The sequence below is a fragment of the Bacillus rossius genome, chromosome 1 (genome assembly GCF_032445375.1).
Source record: "Bacillus rossius redtenbacheri isolate Brsri chromosome 1, Brsri_v3, whole genome shotgun sequence".
Taxonomy (NCBI): Eukaryota; Metazoa; Arthropoda; class Insecta; order Phasmatodea; family Bacillidae; genus Bacillus; species Bacillus rossius.
The window spans coordinates 110,109,447-110,135,152 of record NC_086330.1 but is presented as its reverse complement, the minus strand read 5'-3'; the positions used below and the strand labels follow the sequence as shown (position 1 = coordinate 110,135,152).

Genomic DNA, 25,706 nt, shown 5'->3' with positions numbered 1-25,706 from the left:
AAGAAAATTTATGGTTCACAACAGCAAACAGAATAACCCAATGATGAAACTTAACAGATAAAAATTGATAACACAACAGCTATACAGAGACGCACAGGTGAACCCAGCGATGTGACAAAATACTGACAACAGCACAGACGAACACTGCAATCAACAGTTAAGGGGAATGGAAAGGTACAATATTTTGGGAATCCTGGAATCGAAGATCAAGGATAAAATCTGAACTACTCATCATATTACTTTGCGGTTTGTTTTGCCAACTAGATAATTTAATTACGGAGGGTTGTGTGTACAGCAGTGGCCACAATAATGCATAGTTTTTTAGAAAAAAAATTAAATAACTTTATGCAGAAATAAGGGGTATTATCCACAAAATTAAAAATTATACCAAAATGTAATTTTTATATTGTGTAATATAATATTATCTAGAACTCTATTATAATCAAAGTGAAAAACACTTGATTGCTGAATTTTAAAGGAATTTTAACCAATTAAAACCTGCCATGCAACATTTAGGTAAGGAAGGACACGCTTGTTGAGCGATTACGTAAAATTCTGTATTATAGAGCTCTAGATAATATTGTATTACACCATTCAAAAATTATATTTTGGTATAATTTATAATTTTGTGGCTAATACCCCTTATTTCTGCATAAAGTTATTTAATTTTTTTCTAAAAAACTATGCATTATTGTGGCCACTTCTGTACACACAACCCTCTGTAATTAAATTATCTAGTTGGCAAAACAAACCGCAAAGAAATATGATGAGTAGTTCAGATTTTATCCTTGATATTCGATTCCAGCATTCCCAAGATATTTTACCTTTCCATTCCCCTTAAGCAACAAATTAGATATTTTGAAAACCTCAACGATGATAGCACAGACTAACACAGTACATATATGTTTCCTAAGACAACAGTTGCAACATTTTGGAAGAGAGGTCTATTCCCTTCTTAAGGTAAAACAGACTGAGGTTTCTCATAACATACAGTTTAGTAAGTAATGAGATATTTCCGAATCTAGATCTTGAATTAATTTACCTATTATTTAAAATGTTGTTTATCATTTGAAATTTTGTTTAGTGAACTACATTGAATTTGAAATTCACATAGATAATGACTTTCTTCAAACAGATTTGTGTTTTGTTTTATGCATATAATTGTTTACACTTCTTTTAACAAGGCACAGGTATTAGTATTACTCAAAAATGGAACCTGTTTCTGTAACTGTCAATATCATAGTAAAAAAAGGGGAGTATGGTTGCCAAATTTGTTTAGACAAAAAAAAAAATTATTTTACAACAATAACAATGGCAGGAGTTTCAAAAAGCAGTTAACGGATTCGATTGTCAACTAGCTTAAAAATGTATTTTCAACCATTATCTTTGTAAAAGAGTTTCCGGAGGAGGGACTGGCTTCTGCCTTCCCCTTCCACAAATACTGGCTACACCCATGTAAATGTGTAAACAAAATCACATGTAGTTACACACTCTAGTACACAATATACTCAAAAGACGTGAATTAAAATTGTGGTGACTGTAAGTTTTGAAAAAAAAAATAGTAGTTGTATTTATAATATAACATTAGATGTCAATAATTTTTCAAGACATGTGATGATAGCCTATATGGAGTACTCTAGTCTGAAACTATGTAGTATTTGTAATGTGATGCAATGATCGTATACTCACGCCTGTAGCATGGGACATCAATACAAGGCAATCTGAAGATGAGAAATGATACATTATCAAAGTTTATGGACCGAGTCATAAGACACTAGATTCGTATTTCAGAGAACACAGGTTCAAATCCGGGCTGGCCATTGTCATATTGTTTTGATGTGAAACATCTATAAAAACACAGTGAAACATATGGGTACCAGAACAGACGAAAAGGTCTGTATCATCGTGCTTTAATATTTTCCTAGCTATATAGGCTTCGGCCTGAGATGCACTTAAAAGTGTTCCCTACCTAGATCTCCCAAATACACTTTAGTTTTAATTTAGGTTAGGAAAAATTTTCTGTTCAGTGTAGCTCACGACTTAGACGTGATAGCGGGGTGATTCATGTGTTTGTGTATAGAGAACTGACAATACTGGGCAATACTTATTGTACGTTCACCAAAAAACATTAATGTTGATATTATGTCTTCTGTATCTCATGTCTCTTATCACAGGCCAATGTTAAACAAAATTTATCTCAAATATTAATTGAAATTAATAGTAAGCTACCATTGAGTGTCTGTTTTGAATTAAAATTTTTAGTATGTAGTCAATGTCTCGTTTTTATTGTTTTTATTTTAAACCATTACACTTAAAGCGACTTGCTGACATAGACGTTTTACGCGAATCCAACGGCCGTAAGTCCTGATACAGCACCACCAATTTTTTCTACTTATTCCTGAAATAACTCTAGAAAATTGGTAGGATGGTTCCTTCCTGTAGGTCATGGTTAATTCCTTTCACATTGTTGCTCTACTGCGGTGTTGTGTTTTGCCGTCTGTATTTACCTCGCTATTAATCTGTTTACAGACAAGCAAGCATTTCAGAATATGAAGAAAAATAATATCGAAAATAGACTATTCCTCTAGTAAACATATATAAAAAATGATTTCAAGGCTTTCATAAAAAATATTCTGAAATGTTTTCACTTACCCAGCTCATTACATAATTTTGTAAATTATTTTTTAGTCATTGAGGTAGTTAAAATATAGGTCTAATTCACAACTACTTAATCAGTTAAACTTAAACATCAAACGTAAATTGTTCTCAAGTAACGTATAACAAATATTCCGTATTCACAGTTCACAGGTTGGAAATGCTGTGATCGTTTTTATCTATTCTTAATGGCAATATTTTTTTCTGTACATCTATGTGTTAAAATACTCTTCTAATGGCTTTCACAGCACATGCTAAAAACATAATGTTGAAATCACAATACCCTGTAACATCCCCAACATGACAAAAACAACACCACAGCCATTAAGAAGTAAGGTCGTAATGAAGTCAGCCCACGAAAAGTGAACCCCAACATCCTATCAGAAACATAATGTGGGTATTATTAGTGATGTAGTAATGTAAACATATATTTTTTGTGAAATCATTCATGCTTATGTTCATTTTATTGTTCTTTTGATAGAATGAATTGTCACCTCAGCTCTATAGATGGCTAGACACATGATGGTGACAATCTGTCATGGCATTTTAAACATATGATATAAATCATGCAATATTTTACTTACTTAACCGTTGGTTGTCAGGAAATTGTGATTTTTGGTCACTAGATTGCATTTCATTTCAATTAGTTACCTGGAGTTAACACATAAATTAGAATCACAAGACTTTGTACCCTGCTTATTTATGCAAATTCTTTCTAAGATAACTGACATAATTTACTCATTTTGTTTGAGTATTAGGATCCTATGGTCACGTTTTAACTTATGGTAGTTTTTCAGTATGGCAGTCTTCCGTCGCTCCCCGTCAAAATAGGAGGAAAAGTGCCATAATGGAAAACTACCATTTTTTTTTTTTTACAAATCATGGTTATAACAGTGCTGCTTCCTATAACCCATTCTTGGAAACATTTGTTTCTACTACTGCGCGATGTGTTGAGTTAATTTATGACTGGAACTTCAGAAAGTCACAGTCAGAAGCGCTATCTGTAGCCTTTTAAGTTTACCTAAGAAACAACTCGGGGGTTAACAGTGCTACCTAGCGAAATATTCTATACACTACTTCAAGAGCAAAGCAGCTGTACTCGTTCCATGGAGTGTATGGAGGCAGAATTCCACCTCGCCCTTGTAAATTATGGCAGTTTTCTGTTATAGTACTTTTATGCTTTTTTTGAAGAGGTCAGGCAGCATTCTTCCATTATGGTAGTTTTCCAATATGGCAGTCTTCTGTCACCTCGATTGTGTTGAATGAATTGGGAGCAGGTTTGTTTACAATTAATGATTTCCATAATGAATGGAAGTTAGTAACTTTACTCAATTGTTGTCTAAAAGTATCATTTAATGTCTAAAGGTGGGAGAGTGTATTTATAGTTAAATGTTTTTTTGCTTATTAACATGTTTGTAATCTGCTTCATGGTGGTTTCAGGCCTCAAACATTAGAACTCACTGCCGTTAGTGAAAATATTCTGATGGAAAATATGGAAATCTTCCAGAAGAATGGTTTTGATTTTGTTGTGAGTGATGAAGGTTAGTATAGAGGATTATAATAGATCTCGTGTATTCCATTTAATCTGAACATTTAAAATCAACTTCTGAAAATCATTCCTGACTATAGTCTGACATATGAGAAATTTGAACTTGAATATGGTTTGAACTTTACTTATTCTAGCAGACACACATTATAACACTCACTTCATATTTCAACATACTATTAATTGAAAAGAAAATATAAAACAAGAAATTGTAAAGACCATTTGAGCTGGAACCAATTTAGCTGTATTGTTATGTAAATGTTTGGATGTAAATTCATTTTTTTTTTAGATAGATTTCAAAGAAATGCTACCTATTGTAGCCGTTATCATGGTGTGACTTCAGGAAAATTTTAATGTAAATTTCGTTTCATGGTCCATAGACCTCAAAATCATTGTCAACTCAGAAATTTTATACATATATATCACATTTTTTTTGGTCACGATAACTGTCGCAATATTTCACAAATCCCTTCCAAACTGATACATAAAATCTAGTAGTGAAAAATCTCGGTCAAGTTCGTTAATGAGCAATATGCAATATCCCATCAAAGGGGTAGAAATGGGAAGGTTTTTTGGAAAACAGAAAATTCATTGTCACTCCCATAATATGCAAAATATCACATCCGTTTGAACGTATTATAACTAGGGCCCCACTTTCATGGTAAATAAAATTAACAGATTTCGTCATAAAAATATCTTGATTTCGTCATAAAAATAGTCTCATTTCGTCATAAAAAACTGCTCTCTAAAATCATGGAGAAAAATGTAAAAATACAAAACCAACACATAAAATTATAAACCATACTACAATCATAACCCTTAAATTATACTAGTGATTGTGAGTTCCATAAAAGTAATTTTAACACTATCAGAGTTTAAAAATCATTAAAAGAATAGGCCTATGTACATGAATAAAAAAACATGTGTTTCCAGAATTAACAATTCAGTCTCCTAAAGTATTTGGAATTTCTTATCTCCGCCGGTTTTAATGAAATGAGGAAGTTAAAGAGCATAGAATAAAAGTATTTTCGGAATTTTTAAAATTTTTTTTAACAAATACCGCTAAACTACATATTTACTGCCTTCACTTTCAAATTCGAGTGCACGATCGAAAACAGTCACTACTTCAGGCATTTTGAGCATACAAGGCTTACATTTACACAAAATCTCTTTCATACGAAAGCGTCACGATCTATGTAAACAATAACATAGACACATTTGTCTTTGTTCTTATTCTCCTCGTGACATGGCCGGTAGCCTACAACTCAAGTAGTTCCGGTTCCCTACCACGTTCGTGCAACTTCGGATTTCTCTCAAAAATTGAAATTAAAAAAATCGAAGGATCAGGTTAGGTTAGTCACAACATGTTTGTTTTCATTGGAAACTTCTGATTTAGCGGCTGAAGTGGCGTTAATACCAAAACGCAAAACTTCGGAAATCTTCAGAAATTCTTGCAGGGAACCGAAACTACGTGAGTTGTAGGCTTCCCTGACATGGCCATAGTAGTAATCTGTGCAGCCAGAGTTTAACTCTCACGTTTTACAAACGTTTTTCGCAGGCGGTAATTTCATTTTAAGGTATCGATTCTCATATTAAATAAACCGTAAATGGGACCGAGTCGTATGGAAATGTTAAACTGATGAAATACAGGAAGAAAACTATGATTTTAAGCGTAAACGTGATAGCGAAGTATACAACTCGATTCTTGAATCAATACTTTCGAACTCAAAACGTCTCGCAAAAGTCATATTTATACAGTTGCTACCGAAGCCATTATGTTTGTTTTGATACATGTACGAAGACGAAAAGTGGTTAATAAAGTAGTCTTTAGGTGGGAAATTTGTGTTTAGGAATCTACTGATTTAAAAATGTTGTCTATGTTGTTATTAATTTAATTGACCATTCCAGCCAAAAAAATTGTGTACAATTAAGCAGATTTCGGGTCAATTTCGCGAAAAGGGTTTTTTGTGTGGAATTTCGCGTTTTAATTAAAATTGCTAACATTTCACGTTATTTCGCTTTATTTCGCGGTTCGCGAAAATTTCAGTGCCCTAATTATAACTTATAGGAGTAATACCAACATCTGTTGTCTGAATAAGTTTTTGATACGATCAACTGTAACTGCAAGAGTTGAAAAAAGATGGGTTAGAGGACAAAAAAGTCATAACTCCCTTCATAGGCACAACATCAAATTTGTACAAATTAAGTATTAATCTTATATTTTTCATCAAAAAAATTTTTCTGAAACAATTTTTGATTAGATGAACTATTGCTGCAAGGAGCTGAAAAATTAAAGGGTAGTTTAAAATAAAAATCCATAATTCCCTTAGTAGGTACACTATCAAATCCATTAAAATTTTTTTGTAAATGTTATAATTTTTATCTAAAACTTTTGTATGAAACAATTTTTGATAAGACAAACTATTGTTGCAGGGGGTTGAAAAAATAAGGGGGTAGAATTTTAAAATATTAATTTATTACGTACCATGTTCACTGTTAAATCCATTCTGTTTTATTATAAAATCTTAAATTATCTACAATTTTTTTCTGAAATAATTTTTTATATGACCAAGGGGTAGAATAAACAAGGGTTGGAGGACAAAAAATCATAACTCCCTTCGTAGGCTCAGCGTCAGCATCAAATTTGTTAGGATATTTTGTAAATCTTGTAATTTGTATTTAAAACTTTCATCTGAAAATTTTTGATTATACGAAGCATTGCTGCAAAGGGTAAAAATGAGGGGTAGAATTTAAAAAAAATTCACAACTTCTTTAGTAAATACACTATTAAATCCATTCAAATTTTTTGTAAATCTTATAATTTTTTCCTAAAACTTTTGGCTGAACAATTTTTGATATTACAAACCATAACTGCAAGAGGTGAAATAACAAGGGTATAAAGACAAAATATCATTACTTTGTTGTAGTAGATATATGATCAAATCCATTATAATTTATTGTAAAAAGCTTAAACCTTATCTAAAATCTTTGGCTGAAACAATTTTTGATGAAATGCACTGTTACCTTAAAAACATGGGATGAAATTTAATAAAAACTTTCTTAGTAGCAAATTTGTCAGAATTTATTAATAACCATCTTAATGTTACCTTAAGCCTTTGTCCAAAAAAATTTATATGACCACTTATTAGTGCAAGGGATGAAAAATAGTGTTTGAAGATAGAAAATAATTTCATAATTATCTTAGTGGGCATAATATGAAATTCGTTAAGAAATTAAATGCTGGATGCTCTACGTTAAAATAATTAAAAATATTATTGCTGCATGGAATATGAGAATATGTTAAAACGATCTTTTTTGAACATTTGCGATATATAGGATGTTATGTAGGCTACATTAAGTTCTTATAATGTTTCAGGAGTTTATAGAAGTTTCCAAAATATTTCCAGAAGAAATAGGTACTACTTAAAAATCTACCTACGCTTGTAGGCTGTGCCGAAAGAAATTTTTTACTATGTACATTTATTTACTGGCACATCATCGGAAGGGTACATATCTATGGCATATTAGTGCACTTAATACTATTTGAAATAAATGAGTAAATAAATTGGAAATTATAGTTTTATTATTATTATTTTATTGACAGTGTAACCCCCTCTTTTGCCTGGCCGGGCCAGTAAACACTAATAGGGACCAAGCAGAAGGCTGGATTACAATAATAAAACCCAGGCTGATGGTATTAGTTTATAATATTCAGTTAAAACAAGAAAAATATACACAGTAAATATTCCACATCAGAAAAAGGCATTAATTCATTTACAGACTCCAACAGTCTTAAGATCATATAAAGACACATAATAAAATAGAATAATCAATGGGGGTCAAGGTCTCAAGCAAAGAGGGCATACAGGCCGTTCCCCTCCAATACAAAACCTCCTGCCTCACAAATTCTGGAACCACCTGCCCCCGTCGTCCGGTGCACCGTTTACACCACACCACTTAACCCCATTAAAAATCTCATAAAAATATAATATATATATAACAAAATAGAATATGTAAACAATCTATATAAAAATATTTAAATTACTCTGTTCAGGTACTATTAAGCACATTAATACACATTAGGTCACTGGCATATTCACATTAATAAATATATTTTTAGCACCAAAAGATAGAGAGTTACTGAGTATTTAAGAATGTACCTGCACTTGTTCTAAAACAAATTATAATAACACACCAATTTTGGTAAAAGCCTTCAAGCTGGACTGGCAATATAGTCTATCCCTACTATGTACTTTGTAATCACAATATAATGCCACAGAACATTTATAAAATTAATAATCACCTAACAAGTATTATAGTTATACCTAGAGTCCCGTAAAAATGGTTTTATTTTTCCTTAAATTTCGTTTTGAAAAAATCAAATTTCGGTTTTATTTCGCTGTTTTGGTTTTTCATGTTTACTTTAACTTTTGAGAATGGTTTTATGACCTACAAGTTTTGCTTGGCTAAATAATAGTGGCATGGCGTATACTCGTATACTGCACTCTAAAGTCAACACTATTGGCAAATAAAAATTGTAGGCTTGAAACAGCTCGGCACGGCCCGGTGCCGCCTAGCGCGCTGCCTCGGCACGGCCCGGTGTCGCCTAGCGCGCTGCCTCGGCACGGCCCGGTGTCGCCTAGCGCGCTGCCTCGGCACGGCATGTCTCAACTTAGTATTCTTTTAATATTTCTTGCTGCTGTTCTTTGTCCCGTTGACGCCGTATTCACTTGCTCTGCGGTCGTATTGCATTTGCTGAGAAGTGTAGTTACGGCAGTTAAAGGTCACTGATTTTGCTTATCAATCGGCGTAGTGCCATGTGTTCATGTTTACGAGTAGTAGAGGTGTAAAAGTAACGAAAAAAAGTGTACCCGTATGTATTCGTTACTATAACAATTAGTACTCGTTACTATCGTGTCGTTACGTTACTCGTTACTTCTGATACCGCATAACATGCAATGTTATGTTGCAGCAACGAATCGAGTCGTATTGCGTACGCGTACAGTATGACGTCACGTAAATAATAATAAATAGAATATAAACAATTAACAATATTTGATAATTAACAGTTTTTGTTAACCAAGAAACAATTAAATCTCATTAGAGCGGTTTTATTATATTATCTCTTTTAAGATAAAAACAACAAAAAACGTGAAAATACGCGATAATAAATAACAAAAACATACATATTTCTAATTTGTAAAAAATACTTTCTTATAAACAGTAAAAAAAACTTGGACGACAAATTTCCATATTATACTTAATAAACAAACATCGTTCTTTGTAACGTAAATTCATCGAATATGCGCGCGCATGCGTAAAACATACGAAAAATGCGAGTAACGAAATCCAGCCGTGTGTAACGTTTCGTTACTCGATACTAGATGGCGCACCCGTTACTCAGTCAGTACCGAATACATACGGTTTGCTACACCCAGTGTTGCCAGGTCTACTGTTTTTGCAGTAGATCTCCTTCTTTTTAAAAAATCTACTGTTCTACTGCTAAAAAGCGAAAAGTCAAGCAAATCTACTGCTTTTTCCTGCCTCAACAATTTTTTTATTAAAATTAACAAAAACGGCTTGAATATTAACTAAAAAGTGTATATTTTTATGTTCTTGAGTTTTCTAGCCTGCAACAGTTCAAATTTTAGTGTCACACTGCGATATATCGATTTACTGCGAGATACATTTAAATCGAATCTCTGATAGTTACCTAAGGGACTTTCCCCTCGTTAGTGGTGTGTGGCTGTGGCATGAGCGTATCTTTTTCCGGGAGTTCCCCACCCCAGGCGCCCTTATAGGTTGAGATAGAGCTGTCGTCACTCGTGACTCGTCTCGTCCGTCTGTTGAGTGTCGTCATCGTGTCGTGTCACTGTCGCCTGTCGGTACTCTGTTTATCAGTCATCAGATTTGTGTGCTTTGAAGTGAAACAGTTTATGTTACTGTTATTGTCTCGCGGTCGCCTGTAATAATTTCGGACGATGTGGTGTCACGGACAAAGTGTGCCGTTGTTTATTACGAATGGATTTTGATAACGCTGAATTTATTATTAATTATTTGCTATGAGTAAAAAGGTGAAGTATTCTCAGAAGTACAAACGTGAGTGGGAAAACGAAGAGTTGTTTAAGGGGTGGTTACAGTCTAGCAAGAAAGGATGCGGTTTTGCATATTGTAAGTCATTTAACTGTGATATTAGCATTGCTTCTGGAGGTAAAGGTACATTAATTAGACATGTAGAGTCTGATAAACATGTGCAATGTGGAAAGGAACTTATTGGTCAAAAAACATTAACTTCATTTGCATCTCAAGCAACCAATTTAAGTAATAAAGTCAAAGAAGCTGAAATTCGTCTTTCTGCATTTGTAGCAGAACACAACATTTCATTTAATATAATTAGTCACTTGACACCCCTTATTAGATCAGTTTGCCCTGATTCTGAAATTGCAAAAAAAATCAAGTGTGGCCGAACTAAAGCAACTGCCATTGTTAAACATGTTTTAGGGCAGGAAAGTAAGGAATTACTTTGCAATATATTGAGGGAAAATAAATTCTCGGTGATTGTTGATGAATCAACTGACACAAGTTCTACCAAACATTTATGTGTAGTCGTACGAGTGCATTCTGGAGAAGGGGTTGTAGTTGACGCATTTTACGATCTCATTCCTGTGAGTGAAGAAAATGCTGTTAACTTGCATAACAGCTTGGTACAGTCATTTGAGAAGGAAAATATTCCTTACAAAGAAAACCTAATCGGTTTCGCTGCTGATAACGCTAGTGTAATGATGGGTAAAATATGTACATTCATTATCTATTCTTTTGAAAAACGACATGCCCGACCTTTTTATAATGAGGTGTATTTGCCACTCATTCCATTTGTGTTCATCATATGCTTGTGCGAAGCTTCCAAGGGAACCGGAAGATTTGGTCCGTGATATTTTCAATTATTTTCATTCAAGTTCTAAACGTATTGAATCCTTCAAAGAATTTCAAAGTTTTGTGAATGTAAAGCCACATAAGCTGTTGCATCCAAGTCAGACAAGATGGTTATCCCTTGAGTTAGTTGTATCTCGGGTTTTGGAGCAGTATGATGCCCTCATACTTTTTTTCACCCAGGCTGCCTTTGAAGATAAGTTATTAGCATCAGATGCCATTCTTCAAAAATTAAAATCACCCTTCAACAAATTGTATCTCGAGTTTCTTCAGTTTGTTTTGCCTATGTTCAATATCCTGAACAAGCAAATGCAGAGTGAGCAACCACAAATTCAAAATTTGAGGCCGAGTGTAGTTTCTGTATTAAAAACTCTCCTCGAGTGCTCTGTTAAAATAGAAATTGTAAGATCCATAGATGTAGATAAAGTTGATTATAAAGATCCTAGAGTTTTTCTGCCGTTGGAAAATGTCTATTTTGGGGCAAAATTAAATGTGTAAATGCAAAAGTAAATGTGTGTAAAAATAGGTTTACTAAATTAATTGTAAAGGAAAACTATATGTTTTAGGATATCTACTTCTTTCTACTGTTTTTTCACGGTTCAATCTCCTGTTTTGGTGAGTGGTAGACCTGGCAACACTGGCTACACCTACAGCTCTAACGAGTAGGTTGCCAAGCCAGTCAAACGTAGTTGAAAGCATGAGGTTGTTAACTGTTCAACATGAAAGGAAGAATTAAAATTTTATATTTCTCTACAAGATTAATGTGTAAATACAGCGGGTTGAAAATCATGGCAGCTATATTGTGTTGAAAACATCGCCGGTATTTTTTATTAACTTTGTGTTGATGCTCAGGTACATTTTTCTCTTTTTAATTAGTTTATGATTGCAATTACTGCTTTCGTTTCAAATTGTAATGATTACGTGACGGGAATACTGTAAATCATTATTTACTTTCATTACTACAAAGCGGCCATGTTGAAACTTAGAAAAATGGCGATGTGCCGTCAACGTCGTGTTTACTTGTTTTTCGCGATGTCTTGCATGGGTGGTCTAATTCATTATTATCAGTTTTATTTCTCGATGCTGTGCGATTTCGGTGTTTTGTCGCGAATTAAGGTAAATTGCGGTGTTATTTCGCGATATCGCGATTCGCGAAATTTCCGTGTCTCTAGACCTAACCAAGAAACAAATGTTTCCTCAATTCACTATTTCCTTTTACGAATTTACTTTATAAAGTTCAACAAGGGTGAGCACCAATAAAGATAATAAATATAATTTAAATGCCAACAGAATATAATCAACTTTACTTTAGCAGGAAAGGGGAATTTTTACAAACTACTCATCCTATTTGTGTGGCAAACCTGTCTAAGCCTCAGCATTACCTAATCGCCAGATTTACAGCCGAATTGTTAGTCGGCAGCAAAAAATGCAACAACGAAAAAAGGCGACTCAACGTAGCGGTAATTCAGAGCACAACTCCACGAGACAAAAAAAAATAATATTAATTCTGAGGAAAACCTACACATACCTAGACTCCCAATTAAGAGAGAAATAAATCTTCGATAGATCCACAGAAATAAAAACGCCAACACTTACAGTTTGAAGGGAGACTGATCTATGAAGAAAAATCAAATTGCCCCCAGCAATTTACAGAAGTCTTGGAGAAACTGCCCCATTCTCTCCAGCCGCTGACATGCCTTGAAATCGCAGCGCTGACGTCATCACAGCTGCACTGATTTCACAAAACTTCTATTCGTAGACTCCGCCTTCTACTTGAATATCCAAGCAGGTAGAAAACGGTATCCTCGTAGCAGGACTCTTCATATCTTCATTCGCCATGAAAAACTCTCTCTGCAGTAGACTTCCCTTTTGTCCTCGGCAAATAATATTATTACAACTTATTGTACCCCGACGTGTAGATTTATAGGAGCAAAACGTTTTATTCTCGTGATCAGTCCAATACTCCAACGCAGTTCGGCTTCATTTTTTTCTCCACTTGCTTACTCATAATCAGAATCCCTCGTGAAACTAATGCTGATTGAATTAATACTTCTCGTTAGCTAATCTATGAAAGGTGAACCTCTATTCCGTTGTACCGTTGTCTCGGGTGCGCAGCTGAATTTTCATTTTAAAACAGCCAGTCATTTGTTGCGTAGGCTTCTTACAGTTCCTACTCCAACTCTTCCTCTCCAGTAGGTACGACATTACTCCTCCAAGCGACTCCCATCAACTCTCTCCACCAGCTGTCTCATACCAACAGCCTAACGCATGGCCACTACTACCACAATTCCTTCTCCCCAGCGCTAAATTCCCTCGCGTACCAACTGCACAAATACTAGCGCTCGCGCGTCAAACACACCAGATCGCAACGCCGCACGACAAAACCAGCAACTAACCAGACCGCCGCGCGCGCTTGCACACAGATAGTGTGCACGACTGCGCCCGCGCCTCGATCACACACAAAACCTAAGCAAACAAAACGTGGCACTCAAAAGAGTGTCACAACAGATATTTCTTAACTTTCATTTTACTTACAACAAGAAAGTGGTGCAGTTTTACAAATTTTATCACTGTCTATATATCAGTAAGAATTATTTCTTTTACTGATTGAGTCACACTATTGGGTATCATTATTTAACTTTGACCATGTCAGCCCAACATTAAAACATTTTAAATATTAAATAATAAATAATAGAATTTAGTGATATGCTGATTCACTTAAAAGCAGTACTATTCGAACTGCCAAGCCAGAAACTAACAAATTCTGATTGATTTTTTTTAAAATTCTATTTTATTGCTATAACAAAAATATAGTTTGAATTGGTGTGATTAAATTACCTTTTTTAAAATTCAAATATTTAATATATGTAAATACCACACATCCGTGGTTCAGCAAATAATGAAAAGGAGAAGGAGAACTGAGCAATTATTGTCCTATAATGCCATCATTGTCATGTATACATATTTTTGGTTGAATGCATATTTTATGGAAGTGGTCGGTAACGAGTTTGTGCCGCCAATTAGTATTTTTGGCACTAATCTAAATGTAAATATTTGATATGTTCTGTCGCCAGTCATTTTATTTTCTTGCTGCAAGAACTTAAACTTGTTCCTCCTCCTGTACACTCCAGTTTAATCTTTGTCAGACCTGTCTCCCCAATTTTTCCCAGACCTAGATCTGTTTTTGCAGAGTCTTTAATGACCCAGCAAGTGATATCGTCTTTATTCCCGCCTAGGCGCACGAACGTCGCCTGTAATTCGCCTCAGAGCCGTGACAAGAACTGCTATGTCCTGCAAGCTCTCATGGCAGGCTGTTTCTAAGACTTCACCTGACATAATCACTCCAGGGCTTGATCTCGAGTCATTTTCACCAACGTCTAGTCATCCCTCCGGGCTCAGTAGAGCCTCGTTCCCACTGTCACCACAGTTTCCACACTCCACCCCCTCTCCAGCCTTACCTGGGAACCCGGCCAGAGCACTGACCGGCCACTAACCCCGGCCAGGGTCGGCCTGTCCCAAGGCCGCGACTCCAGTCCCAAAAAGTACATGCTTATGCCCCCTAGTGGTAGTGTTGCGAATTACTTCCCCTGGGTGTTTGAACGTCCGCCCTCTGGCATCTCCCGCAACAACCAGTATCCCGTAGTTCCTTCCCAGGCCACCAGAGTGCTGGCCTAGTCCGTTCCATAAGCCTCATTCTTTACCAGTCGCCTCGTGTGAGTCAACTTCTACTTGGTTCAGACACACCTCAGTAGGTCGCGCTGACATCGGCCATTACCACCAACTTCAAGATATTGAAGTCAGTATTTCTCGACAAGCCCCTTGGTAATCTTCGGAACCTTTCGGTCTGGAAGCTGAAGCCTTTCATCCTTTCTTTTTATGGACTTCACCTTTTAATTACGAGTCGCTGCTGCCCCAAACTTTTTGCGCGCCGCGACTCCGGACTGACCACACCGTATCTCCGGCTTTAAGATGTCACTCCGATGTTTTATTTATTTTAAATATGTAATCAGCTAGACAAGGGATATGATTCCCACAACTTTAGTGATTAGCATTTAGTCAGTCCGTGTAGGTCTACCTCGTAGGAGTAGTCATGTTTTATTAATTTTTTTAAATCATGGAAACGTCCGCGAATACCGCGGATTCGCGAACTCAGCACCTGGGCTGATCCTAGAAACCATCTCCCTGTTGGGAGTTTTGACAACCTTTACTCCCCGACCATCATCGTGATTAGAAGGCATTTTCTGCCTATTTTGCCAACTGTATGTGAACCAGTCCTGAACATATGTGTTTCAGATCTGTTCACAGACAGGGTTCAAGGAACGGACAAGTTTCCAAGGACCAGATCAGTTTCCAAGGGCCAGATGCTGAACTGACCACTCCACCCTCGAGTCCTTCCTCCATCAATGGGGGCGACTAAGGCGCCAGGACACCTTGTTAGCAGCATAACTTTGACCAGCCATCGTCAAACTTCCAGCTCTTAGGTTTCTTAGATCTGCAGAATAACATTAAGCCACGACGTTGAAAGGAACTTAACCTGTTTATTGTTATGAATTTTATTTAAATTGTGTTAATGATCAATGAAAGTGTCTAGTAAGGGCTGACCCATTCTTTTAAAAATGTAATTTTAAATCCATGTTTTATATATATATTATATATATAATATAAATATATAATATATATATATATATCTATATATATATATATATATATATATATATATATATATATATATATATATATATATATATATATATATATATATATATATATATATGATATATATGTATATGATATATATATATATAAATCAATTTATAAAATATCATCTTACTGTGAAAATAATCAAAAGTAAAATAAAAACAGCTGTACTAGACAAAATCATTATTTTGCCTTCTGAAACTAAAAGATCCACTGGTTACCCCCAGTCATCAAGACAGAGAGTGAAGTGTAACAAAGTAATCACATAACTTGGGTTTACTCTGTTATGACTAAGGGGTGTAACAAGTTGCAGTAACGAGATATGCAAGTTAACTCATTGGTTACTAAGAAACATCACAAAATAATAATTGGAATAAGTTGGTAAATTTTCCTATTTCGTCATTTCCCAATTAATTGAAACTGTTGTGCCCCTAAATAGTGATGGGTCGGTCCCGGTTCTGGGTTCTGCCGGTTTGTCAGCAAATTAACCGGCACTGAGAACTGGTAATATGTTGGTTGCTTGTTTGTGGTGTAGTTATGGTTAATTTATTGGTTTGACTTGAAATTGTGTGGAGGTTAACCTCAAACTGAGAACCGAGAACCAGGAACCGATTTTTAAGAACCGGGAAAAAAGTAGAACCCACACATCACTAGTCCCTGTGTAGCAAAATGAGCTGTAATGAAATTTGCATTTGTAAGGGGTCTAAAAGATTCAAAATTAAATTCGAATTTGAACAAAGTAGAATGTGATCAAGTGAGATCTAAGTATGTTTTTGTACTTTGGCAATGGTGTTATTGTTCATGGTGTCTGTGTAGTTCTCCTAATGTACTTAATTTGTTCTGAAATGTTTTTCCCTGCAGCGGAACCAACGAAGAAGGTGAAACTAGCTGCTATTCCAATATGTAAGAACTGGGTGTTTGGGAAGGAAGACATCAACGAACTGCTTTTCATGTTGCAGGCAAGTAACATTTAGTCAGTAGAGGTGGGAGCAGTATCTGATTTTAAGGAGAAGAAAAAAATGGGGGGGGGGGGGGGGGGGGGAGCTCTATACGACCATACCCAGGCAAAAATAACATACACCGCCTGAGATTCTATTGGTTTCAAAAAAAGTTTTAAGAAGTTGTAAGTGGTTATATTGTGACAACAACCGGACATCTACAGCAAAGCATGTCAATACACTGCTTAACACCAAAATGCAAGTTAGGTAATACACCATATAGCACTGAAGCGCAAGTTATATCATGGAGATAGCAGCATTTAACCAAAATTTAATTCAAATTATAAAAAAGTAATCTTTTAATGTTTGAAATTCAAGGAATATCGTTATTTTATTTATTTGATTTGATTTGAAAAAAAGATTGTACCAAACTGCATTATGGAAAAATTAATTTACTTTGTTTAATTGTGACTCTTATTTAATAACTTTTGAACCACAAATGTTCGCCAACTTATTTTTATTGTTTTGAATGTATCTGTTTTAGATCAATTTATTATAAATTATTTTATCCTTAAAAAATGCAACATAAATATTACCAATATTTTGTAGAGTAAGTATTACAAAACAGCATTTATAAAAATTAAAATGCCAAAATCTTGTTTAGGTAACAAAATTAGACTATAAATTAAATCATACAATCTTGTCTCATTCTGTCAGTAAAACTACTCTGTGAATGCAGATTTTTTGTTTCAAACAGTGCTGGTGTTTGTGCATCTTGATGACTACAGCAAGTATTTGGATTGCTAAGGGACAAAACACTCAGGGACTTTGGCATGTAACTCTAGCTTGTGTGTGTTTAAAGCTAATTATCGTGGATTTTGTAAGTGGTGATGGGATGAAGTAAAACAGGAGAAACTATGAACTGAAGATTTATTAACAACTTTGCTGATTATTCGGACTTGACAATTTATGAGTTAACATCCAAATACTGAAGTAGTATAGCTATTGGAATGGAGAGAAGAGTTTTTTCTTTATTGGATGGTTATAGTTTCATCGTAGAATCTTGGCAGAAGAGTATCTTAACAAGCATTATGGTGACCCCCCAAAAAAATGCATTTAATGTAATGACAGTAAAATCCTCTTAAGAAAATATCCTGCATAATAAGTTAAAAATTATAGCACTTCAACTAAAAATAGTGAAGTGCATACAATTTTATCCTTTCAATAAAATTTACCAGTTAATAATTCTAAATTTATAAGTACCTTGAGAATCTTAACAGGGCTCTACTGTTGAAAATAGATTTAAATAGGCTGTTGAATTAAAATGTGCAGTAATAGTAATCCATTCATGGAATTGGGTAGTACGTACCCTATTTTCTCTACTTCTGTGTGTACTGGTGTTTTAAATATACATATATACTTGTAGTATATTACAGCTCAAGGCAATAAAAATTAAAATGGGAGTTTGATTGCAGCTCAGGAAAACGTAATTTTACTCAGAAATATATCGTTATTTTGTTTTTTAAAAAAATATATATATATATATACATAATGGTAAAATCACAATCAATATTAACTAGTTAAGTGCTGTACGTATAGAAACACTTATACTCTTCCAATTACCAAAACATTTCATTAACAGATCCGATAACTGATACAAAACAGATTTAATACTTTTTCTTTTCTTTTTTTCTTTTTTAAAAATCATATTGCAAGTCTCCAGAAATTCAGTATTTGTAAGTAATAAGTAGGGACAAGCTTTTATTGTTTTATTTTTAGGTTAATTTCATTTTTAAAACAGGACATTTTTGGTGTTATGGTTTTATTTTTTTACATGGTCTTCATTCATAAAAGTGGTGTATTATTCAGTAAATATGAAACTAATATATTTCTTAATGGTTATTTCTCCAAAATAGTCACATTTTGACTGACACATTAGTAATAAGCATGCCTAAAACAAAACTACTCAGAAAAATTTAAAAAATTTGCAAAATTTTGTGTGTTGAAAAATAAGTCATCATTAATGTAAAAAATGTGTTAATAAAAGTGATGCAATATCAGGTAATGTAATATTATTTTTTTTTACAATCCATTCAGTTCATACATTTTGGTAAAAATTCATGCTATATAAATTACATTCGATGATTTTACTATAATAAAAAATATATATATTTTGTAATTTGAGTTAATTGCTGTCATAGTGGATTTATTTCATGTTTTTAGTTACATTTCGGTGCTAAATGGTGCATTAACTTGCATTTCTGTGTTATATGTATGTTGTATTGACATGCTTTATGGTGTTATTTAAGTTTTATCGCTATTCACCATATAATCTTATCCCTAGTAATAAGTCAGTACCTTAAGTAAATTCTTTATCAAAAGGATATTGGTAGATTACAAAAAATTATTTTGCTGCATTAACTGTGCATAGCACAATACACATTATGCCTTTGACTAATTAACAATCAAAACTTTCAAATATAGTGTTAATTTTTGGAAAAATGGAGTAAAAGATGTCTACAGAACTATTAATTATTGTGTATAGGGTTTCTAAGTATTGGTAGGAAACAATTACATACATCAGTAATTCAGAAAATTGGAAATATTGGCTGATACGGATTACATTGTTACATCAATAATATTAACTGGTACAGTTGTGAATAAATATTACCTATATTTCCCTGTAAAACTTTTCAAAACATGTAGGCTTACAATTAGTTATGGATAAAATTATTGTATTCACTTAGATTTGGATGTTTTCTGCATCCACAGTTATCGTTCAAAGTGCAATTTTATGTATGCATAATCAATTTGTTCAAAATATGAAAAATACTGTTGCTGATTACTGCATGTTAGGGGTGTGCAAATACTCGAAATTGCAAATATTCGTGCAAATCAAATATTTGATTTGATTCACATTCGAAACCAAATTAGGTATTTGAAAATTTCAAATATTCGAAAGTTTTCGAATGTATTAAAATATTACTTTTGTTTGACAAAACGTGTGATACAATAATATGTCGAACCTCGAGAAATAATTTTCCAGAGACACTTAATGGAAGAAGAAAAACTAAGCGGGCCTTTACTTACATCAAATTTTAGGTTAGGTAAATGGGCATACTGAGAACAGTTAAAGCCAATGTAGCGTGAAAATTATCATAAATGCTTACGATTTTACTGCAAATTTTATATGATGTGTAGCATAATTACTTTATTATATCAAGTTGTCCTTAGCACAATTTTTGGGCGAGCCATGTGCCATATAAAAGTGTAAAACTATTTAAAACAATGCCAGCGCATCAGCTTTCAATAATAACCTTTATAAACTAATGCACACATACTCTTTGGTCACCATTATATTAATTTTACTAATACAAATCTAGAGAATTTTTTTAACGATAGAAAAGTAAACACAGCTGCCATCATGGCTACAGCAAAAAAGAAAACGTGTCCGTTTGTAGTTATGGCCAGCAGAGCGGCCCATGGCCAGAGAATTGTGTTGCTAGAATTTCTCCAGCGCAATCGCTTTTTAAACTACCGAAAATGTTACGTAAATAATTAGATAAAATTAAAAAGACACTATAAATAAAATTATTTAAAAATTATTTTTCCTTGACACATTTGATTCCAAAAGAATCTGAGAACGGAATATTGACCATGCTTACGAGCAGTTATAATAAACAACTCTTCGATATATCGATTGGTAATTGCTTGACTATTTACTGCGGAAAGTAAAACTGATACATCAAAGATCTGTTTACTTTCATAAACTTTTTTTGCCGTTTTTAATTTTCAGAAGAAGAAGTGAATTTCAGAACGTTGTTTTCCTGCTTCTGGGAACATTGCCACTTCCAAGAGGCAATGCCTGGATCCAGAACTTGTAAAGGAATTGGTCTTTTTGCACTGCAATTTACGTAATGTTGATGGCAAGGTGTAGGCTTGGCTTTTGATGAAGACATTTCTATATCACTGATTGTGTTTTATTACTAAACCATTAGAAGAGACTTGAGTAATAAAAATTTATATAAAGCTAAAGAACATTACTCTTTTAAACAACAATTTATAAAATGCCAAATTTTGACTGTAATTATTCAGATTTATACTTAGAACTTAATTAGAAAATATTTGCAAATTATTTGCTATTCGCAAATATTTGCAATTATTTGATTCACATTTGATTTGCATTGAAAAAAGTCACATTTGCACAGCCCTACTGCATGTGTATATAAAATGTGCATTAACATTTGTATCTGTAATAGAGTCACTTTAAGCGTGGAATTGAAGAGAGAATGTAAGGATTTAACTACATTTGTGATCCATCTGAGGAATGATGTGAGATACAGTACACATGGCGCTCCAAAAAATGTAGTTCAGTTGTATTTCCCTGGAATACATTTGGAACCCGAATTCAGTTTTTTACAGCCATGTGTCATGAGACATACAAAACAAAACAGTACAACACCAATATCTGTTTGAACCATTTTCGGTGTGTGGGGGGTGAGTGATTTCTAACTGTAAAAGGTGGTTTGATAGGATGCGCCAAACACAATGTGCCGACCCTCTCGAGTGAGAATGATGTTTGCATCACAAGCCTGCCGCAAGTCCGTCATGATTGGGGCAGCTCTGAGCCGGTCAGACATGAGGCGACTTGTCGACCACATGGCAGAAATGGAACGCCCATGGGTTAGTACCACATTAGTACATCAAATCTTCAGTTTACGTATAGTTTTATAATTATTAGCTGAATGGTGAATAAGGTATAGAGTTTTTTAGGAATATGTATCACTAAGTTTGCCCAGCCATGCAAATTAAATTTTCTAAAATGGTTATCAGTAGAGATTATTTATTTAATAAAACTCTTGATCTATAGTTTTACAAATACTTCTATTCTTTAATGAAAATAAAATAAAATTTATTCATAATGGTTCATCTTTCATGAAACTATTTCCAGGATAGTGAAAAGTTCTTTCTTTTGGAATATTACAGAGTAGGGAAAAAAAGTAAAATGATTTTTGACTTTAATACAATATACTTATAATAACTGTGTTCAAAATTACAAAAAATTTCCAGTTAGCATGAATCTAAATTACTTTTTTTTCTTCTAAATTAAAATTATATATGTAGCATTTTACAAGGCTATAATGGAATGTAAATTATATTTATTATGTAGGTTAGGCAACAGTAAATTTTTTTCTTGATTTATAAGTAATTTTCAACTATGACTTGTTTTGTATTTAACATACACTTTGATTTAAGGTCATGTTACAATAAGAGTTGCCTTCATATTTTAGTGTTTTATGTTAAAATTGTATTTTTCCTGTTATTCGAGATTGTCCAAAATTCAAGAACATTTCATATAACTATAGATGATGTAAATTTACATTTAAAATTTAAATTATATTTTAGTTTTTATACAGTAATAGAGTTGACTTCTAATAATTACAATAATTTTCTGTAATTCAACAAATTAGCATGTTGAAAACTTGTAATTAGAACAAAACAAAATTATGTAAAAAATTCATTGGAAGCAATATTTAGGGATACACATTGCCATGGCTGTATAATTCAGGCAAAGTGAGAAAATATTGGTACTTTCTGAAGTGATCTACATTTGATAGCATCACAATGTACTACAGCAAATTCTCTCTAGTACGTCCCTCTTGTTAAAGTACAATCCAGTATAACATATAAAGCCGCCGGTCCCTTGAAAGGCCATGCAAATTAATAGGCATAATAAATATATAACGTACGTTTTTCAAGGACCTGGACTGTAATTTCTCGTTAATACGTATCGTTTTGCTGATATTAATACACAAAATATTAAACATTTTCTCATTTCATTTACAATTCTATAGCTATGTTTAACGACAGGTCTTGTGGAAATTGTTTACAGACGTTTTCTTTATTTTGTTGAGTAAAATGGCAGTTGCAGTGCTGGTAACCGTGCAGATAGAAATTTCATTCGTATAAAAAAATGTCCGTTTTTTTGTGTGATTGGTGTAGCAACATAACATTTATGCGGAATAATCAAGAGTTATAAATAAAAAACGCTTAACTTCTTCAATTAAGATAAAAAGATTCGATTATAATATTTATCCTACAAAATGCGTATTTTCGCGTTTGAATTGACAATTTTCAAGCCTCAAATGGCTGGCTCACATGCTTCAAAGCCAGGTGGAATTTAAGTACACTGCAGATATGTGGCGTAGAAGCAACAGTAGACACAAAAATAACAGAAAATTGGAAGGAAAATTTACAGAGTCTCGCAGAAGGTTACGAAGACAAGAACATCTTTAATGCTGACGAAGCTGGTTTTTTCTATAATCTTTTGCCAGACAGTACATTAGGCCTAAAGGAGGAAGCTTGTCATGGAGGGAAACGCAGTAAGGAAAGATTTACTGTACTTTTTTGCACAAACTCTGATGGCTCCGAAAAATTAAAACCTGTGATCATTGGAAAGTACTCCAAACCTAGGTGCTTCAAAAATATCAAGCAGATGCCTTGCACGTACAGAAATAATAAAAATTCCTGGATGACTGCAGTTTTGTTCAAAGAATGGTTGCAAAGTTTGGATGCTAGAATGGGAGCACACAACAGAAATATTTTACTGTTTTTAGATTAATGCAGTGCTCACAAAGTTTGTGTTGAGCTACGAAACATAAAAATTATTATTTTTTCCATAGAAAATGGTACATTTACCAATAAAGGTTTGCCATCCCTGCCATAGATTAATAACTCCATGACTTAGGCCCAGGTTTTTTCTAAATTCTAATGCATATGTTAATAACTCATTTATGCATTAAATAGCAATTAAAGTGAAATAAAAACCTAACAATCTCATACTAGCAATATTGTATATATTGCTAGGTGCAGCTCATGCTGCCATCGCTTGGGATCACTTGTCTTGCTGATTTTCGATGACATTCCTATATTAACCTACTACAATATTTTAATGTAGGCTATCCTTAAATCACGATCTTAAAGATAGGTTGGCAACTTCTTATATTTTCCTTGGCATGGTGTGGCCACTTAGTGCAGTTCATGGCAATTAGCAAACTAACAGCAAATATTCTTTTAAGTTAATATAGGAACATCATTAAAAATGTGCGAGGCGAGTGATGCTAAGCGATCCTAACAGCATACGCTGTACTTAGTGTTGTAATCAATAGTACAAAATGTTTGTGTTTATTTCACTTGAATTGCTATTTTGCATAAATGAGTTATTAACAAATGCATTAGAAGTATAAGGAAATTTGGATTTGTTATGCTTGGTTAGCTCATGTTAGTGACATTTAAAATATTTAACTGCACTTACCAGAACAAGGCATACTCTGAAATTAGTATTTATGTTTTTAGAGAAGTGCTTCAGCTCTTTGAAATAACCAACATATTTATTCTAAATATTGTTACGACCGGGTTCGTAAAGGATAGTGCTTTTATAGATTTTTATCACACACAGTTTTATTGATTTCCAATATTTACATAACTAGTAGCAAATAGTCTTCTAAAATGCCTAATAATTAATTACACTTAAAAAAATGTTGCTTCCCCAGTCACTCGTTTCTTACAATCCACACACCTCGCTGGGCCGCACCTCTGGCGCAACACTCGCCGCAGCACCCCTCGCCGCAGCACCCCTCGTGGTCCTCCGCCGCGGGACTCCGTGGCCGCACTCTGCCGCTGCCGTCGCACTACCCTTCGCTGAGGATCTGTTCGAGGTTTCACTCGGAACTTCGCTTGGGACTCCGCCGCGCCCGCGACACTATCGCCCGGAACTGAACTCTCTGCCCTGGAACCTTCGCCCAGGGACTTCGCCGCTCTATCGCCTGGAAACTCTGCCGCGGGAAAACTCCCGACTCCACCCATTCACTCGCTCCCTGCCCTGGAACCTTCGTCCAGGAACTTTGTCGCATCCGCGGCACTATCGCCCCGGGAACTCCGCCGCGGGAAATCTCCTGACTGAACTCTCTCACTGACTCTGAAGCCGGCATCCTCGGCTTAAATATCAGTCCTGGAGCCTTCCAGAATTCACGAGCGCGGCTGGGGCCAGTCGCGTCATTCCGCACCGACCCGACGGCAGAAATCTCTCGAAATACGTGTCGGCAGCTGCCAGGTGGCGCGCGAAACTCCCCAGCTGTCAGGTGTCAGATATCAAGCTATCAGCGCTGTGCGGGGAGTGGGGGGAAGGAGGGGGGGAAATCGGCGCTCCTTGTAATCTACCGCGCGCGGCACATCTCATGTTGCGGCGTCCATGTGACGTCAGTGGCCGCATGGGGCTGCCAGCCAGCTCTGCACCTGTCGCAGCCTTGCTCACGTTCGTAACAATATTGTACTATATGGTCAAAAGTTGGAGAGCCCGTATCCATCAGTTACATAGATAGAAGATATAAAATTAAGTTCATTTTGTTTACCAAGAATGTTAGGCATTACTGAACATTTTTTTATTATTATAGAACTTTGGAATAATATGAAAAATACATATCAGCATTATTTCAGAATTTAGAGGAAATCCATATCTAAGACACCCATTAAAACATACGCAAATTAAAATTTTCCACGTATGCTTACAACTCACGCCACTAGGAGCGCTATACTAATGCGTCTTGTGCTTCACCCATGTTAACAGGGCTGAATTTCTTTTACTGTCTTCTACAATATTTGCTACAATTCACAGGGATTAAAGCCACAACCAAAACGTGAACATTTCTAAAGTTTACTGAAGTAAAATGTTAGGTTAGGTTGTGTACGATAAAATATTAATTTAGTAAGTAATACTTTTGATACATCACTAGTATCACAAATATCAAGTTACAAAATTTTAGACATGGAATGAATATTGATTTGCCTTTAACTTCAACTCTATTTCAAATGTTTGAAATAAATTATAGGATTCATTTAAAGTTCAATAATATTTCCAATTGAACAGCTAACTTAAAATT

At 34.5% G+C, this 25,706-nt stretch overlaps 1 protein-coding gene across 5 annotated transcripts in view; it reads left to right on the top strand.

Moving 5' to 3' along the window:
- Window positions 1–25,706, top strand: part of LOC134542041 (mismatch repair endonuclease PMS2-like) — a 71,796-nt gene that overhangs the window by 34,731 nt on the left and 11,359 nt on the right. For 4 of the 5 annotated variants that reach the window (XM_063385892.1, XM_063385901.1, XM_063385908.1 and 1 more), the window contains 3 exons: window positions 4,096–4,196; window positions 16,691–16,788; window positions 21,301–21,450. In XM_063385892.1, coding sequence (XP_063241962.1) covers window positions 4,096–4,196; window positions 16,691–16,788; window positions 21,301–21,450 — 349 coding nt within the window. Of the gene's footprint in view, window positions 1–4,095; window positions 4,197–16,690; window positions 16,789–21,300; window positions 21,451–25,706 lie in introns of those variants that run through there. The other variant, XM_063385927.1, reaches the window with a different exon arrangement.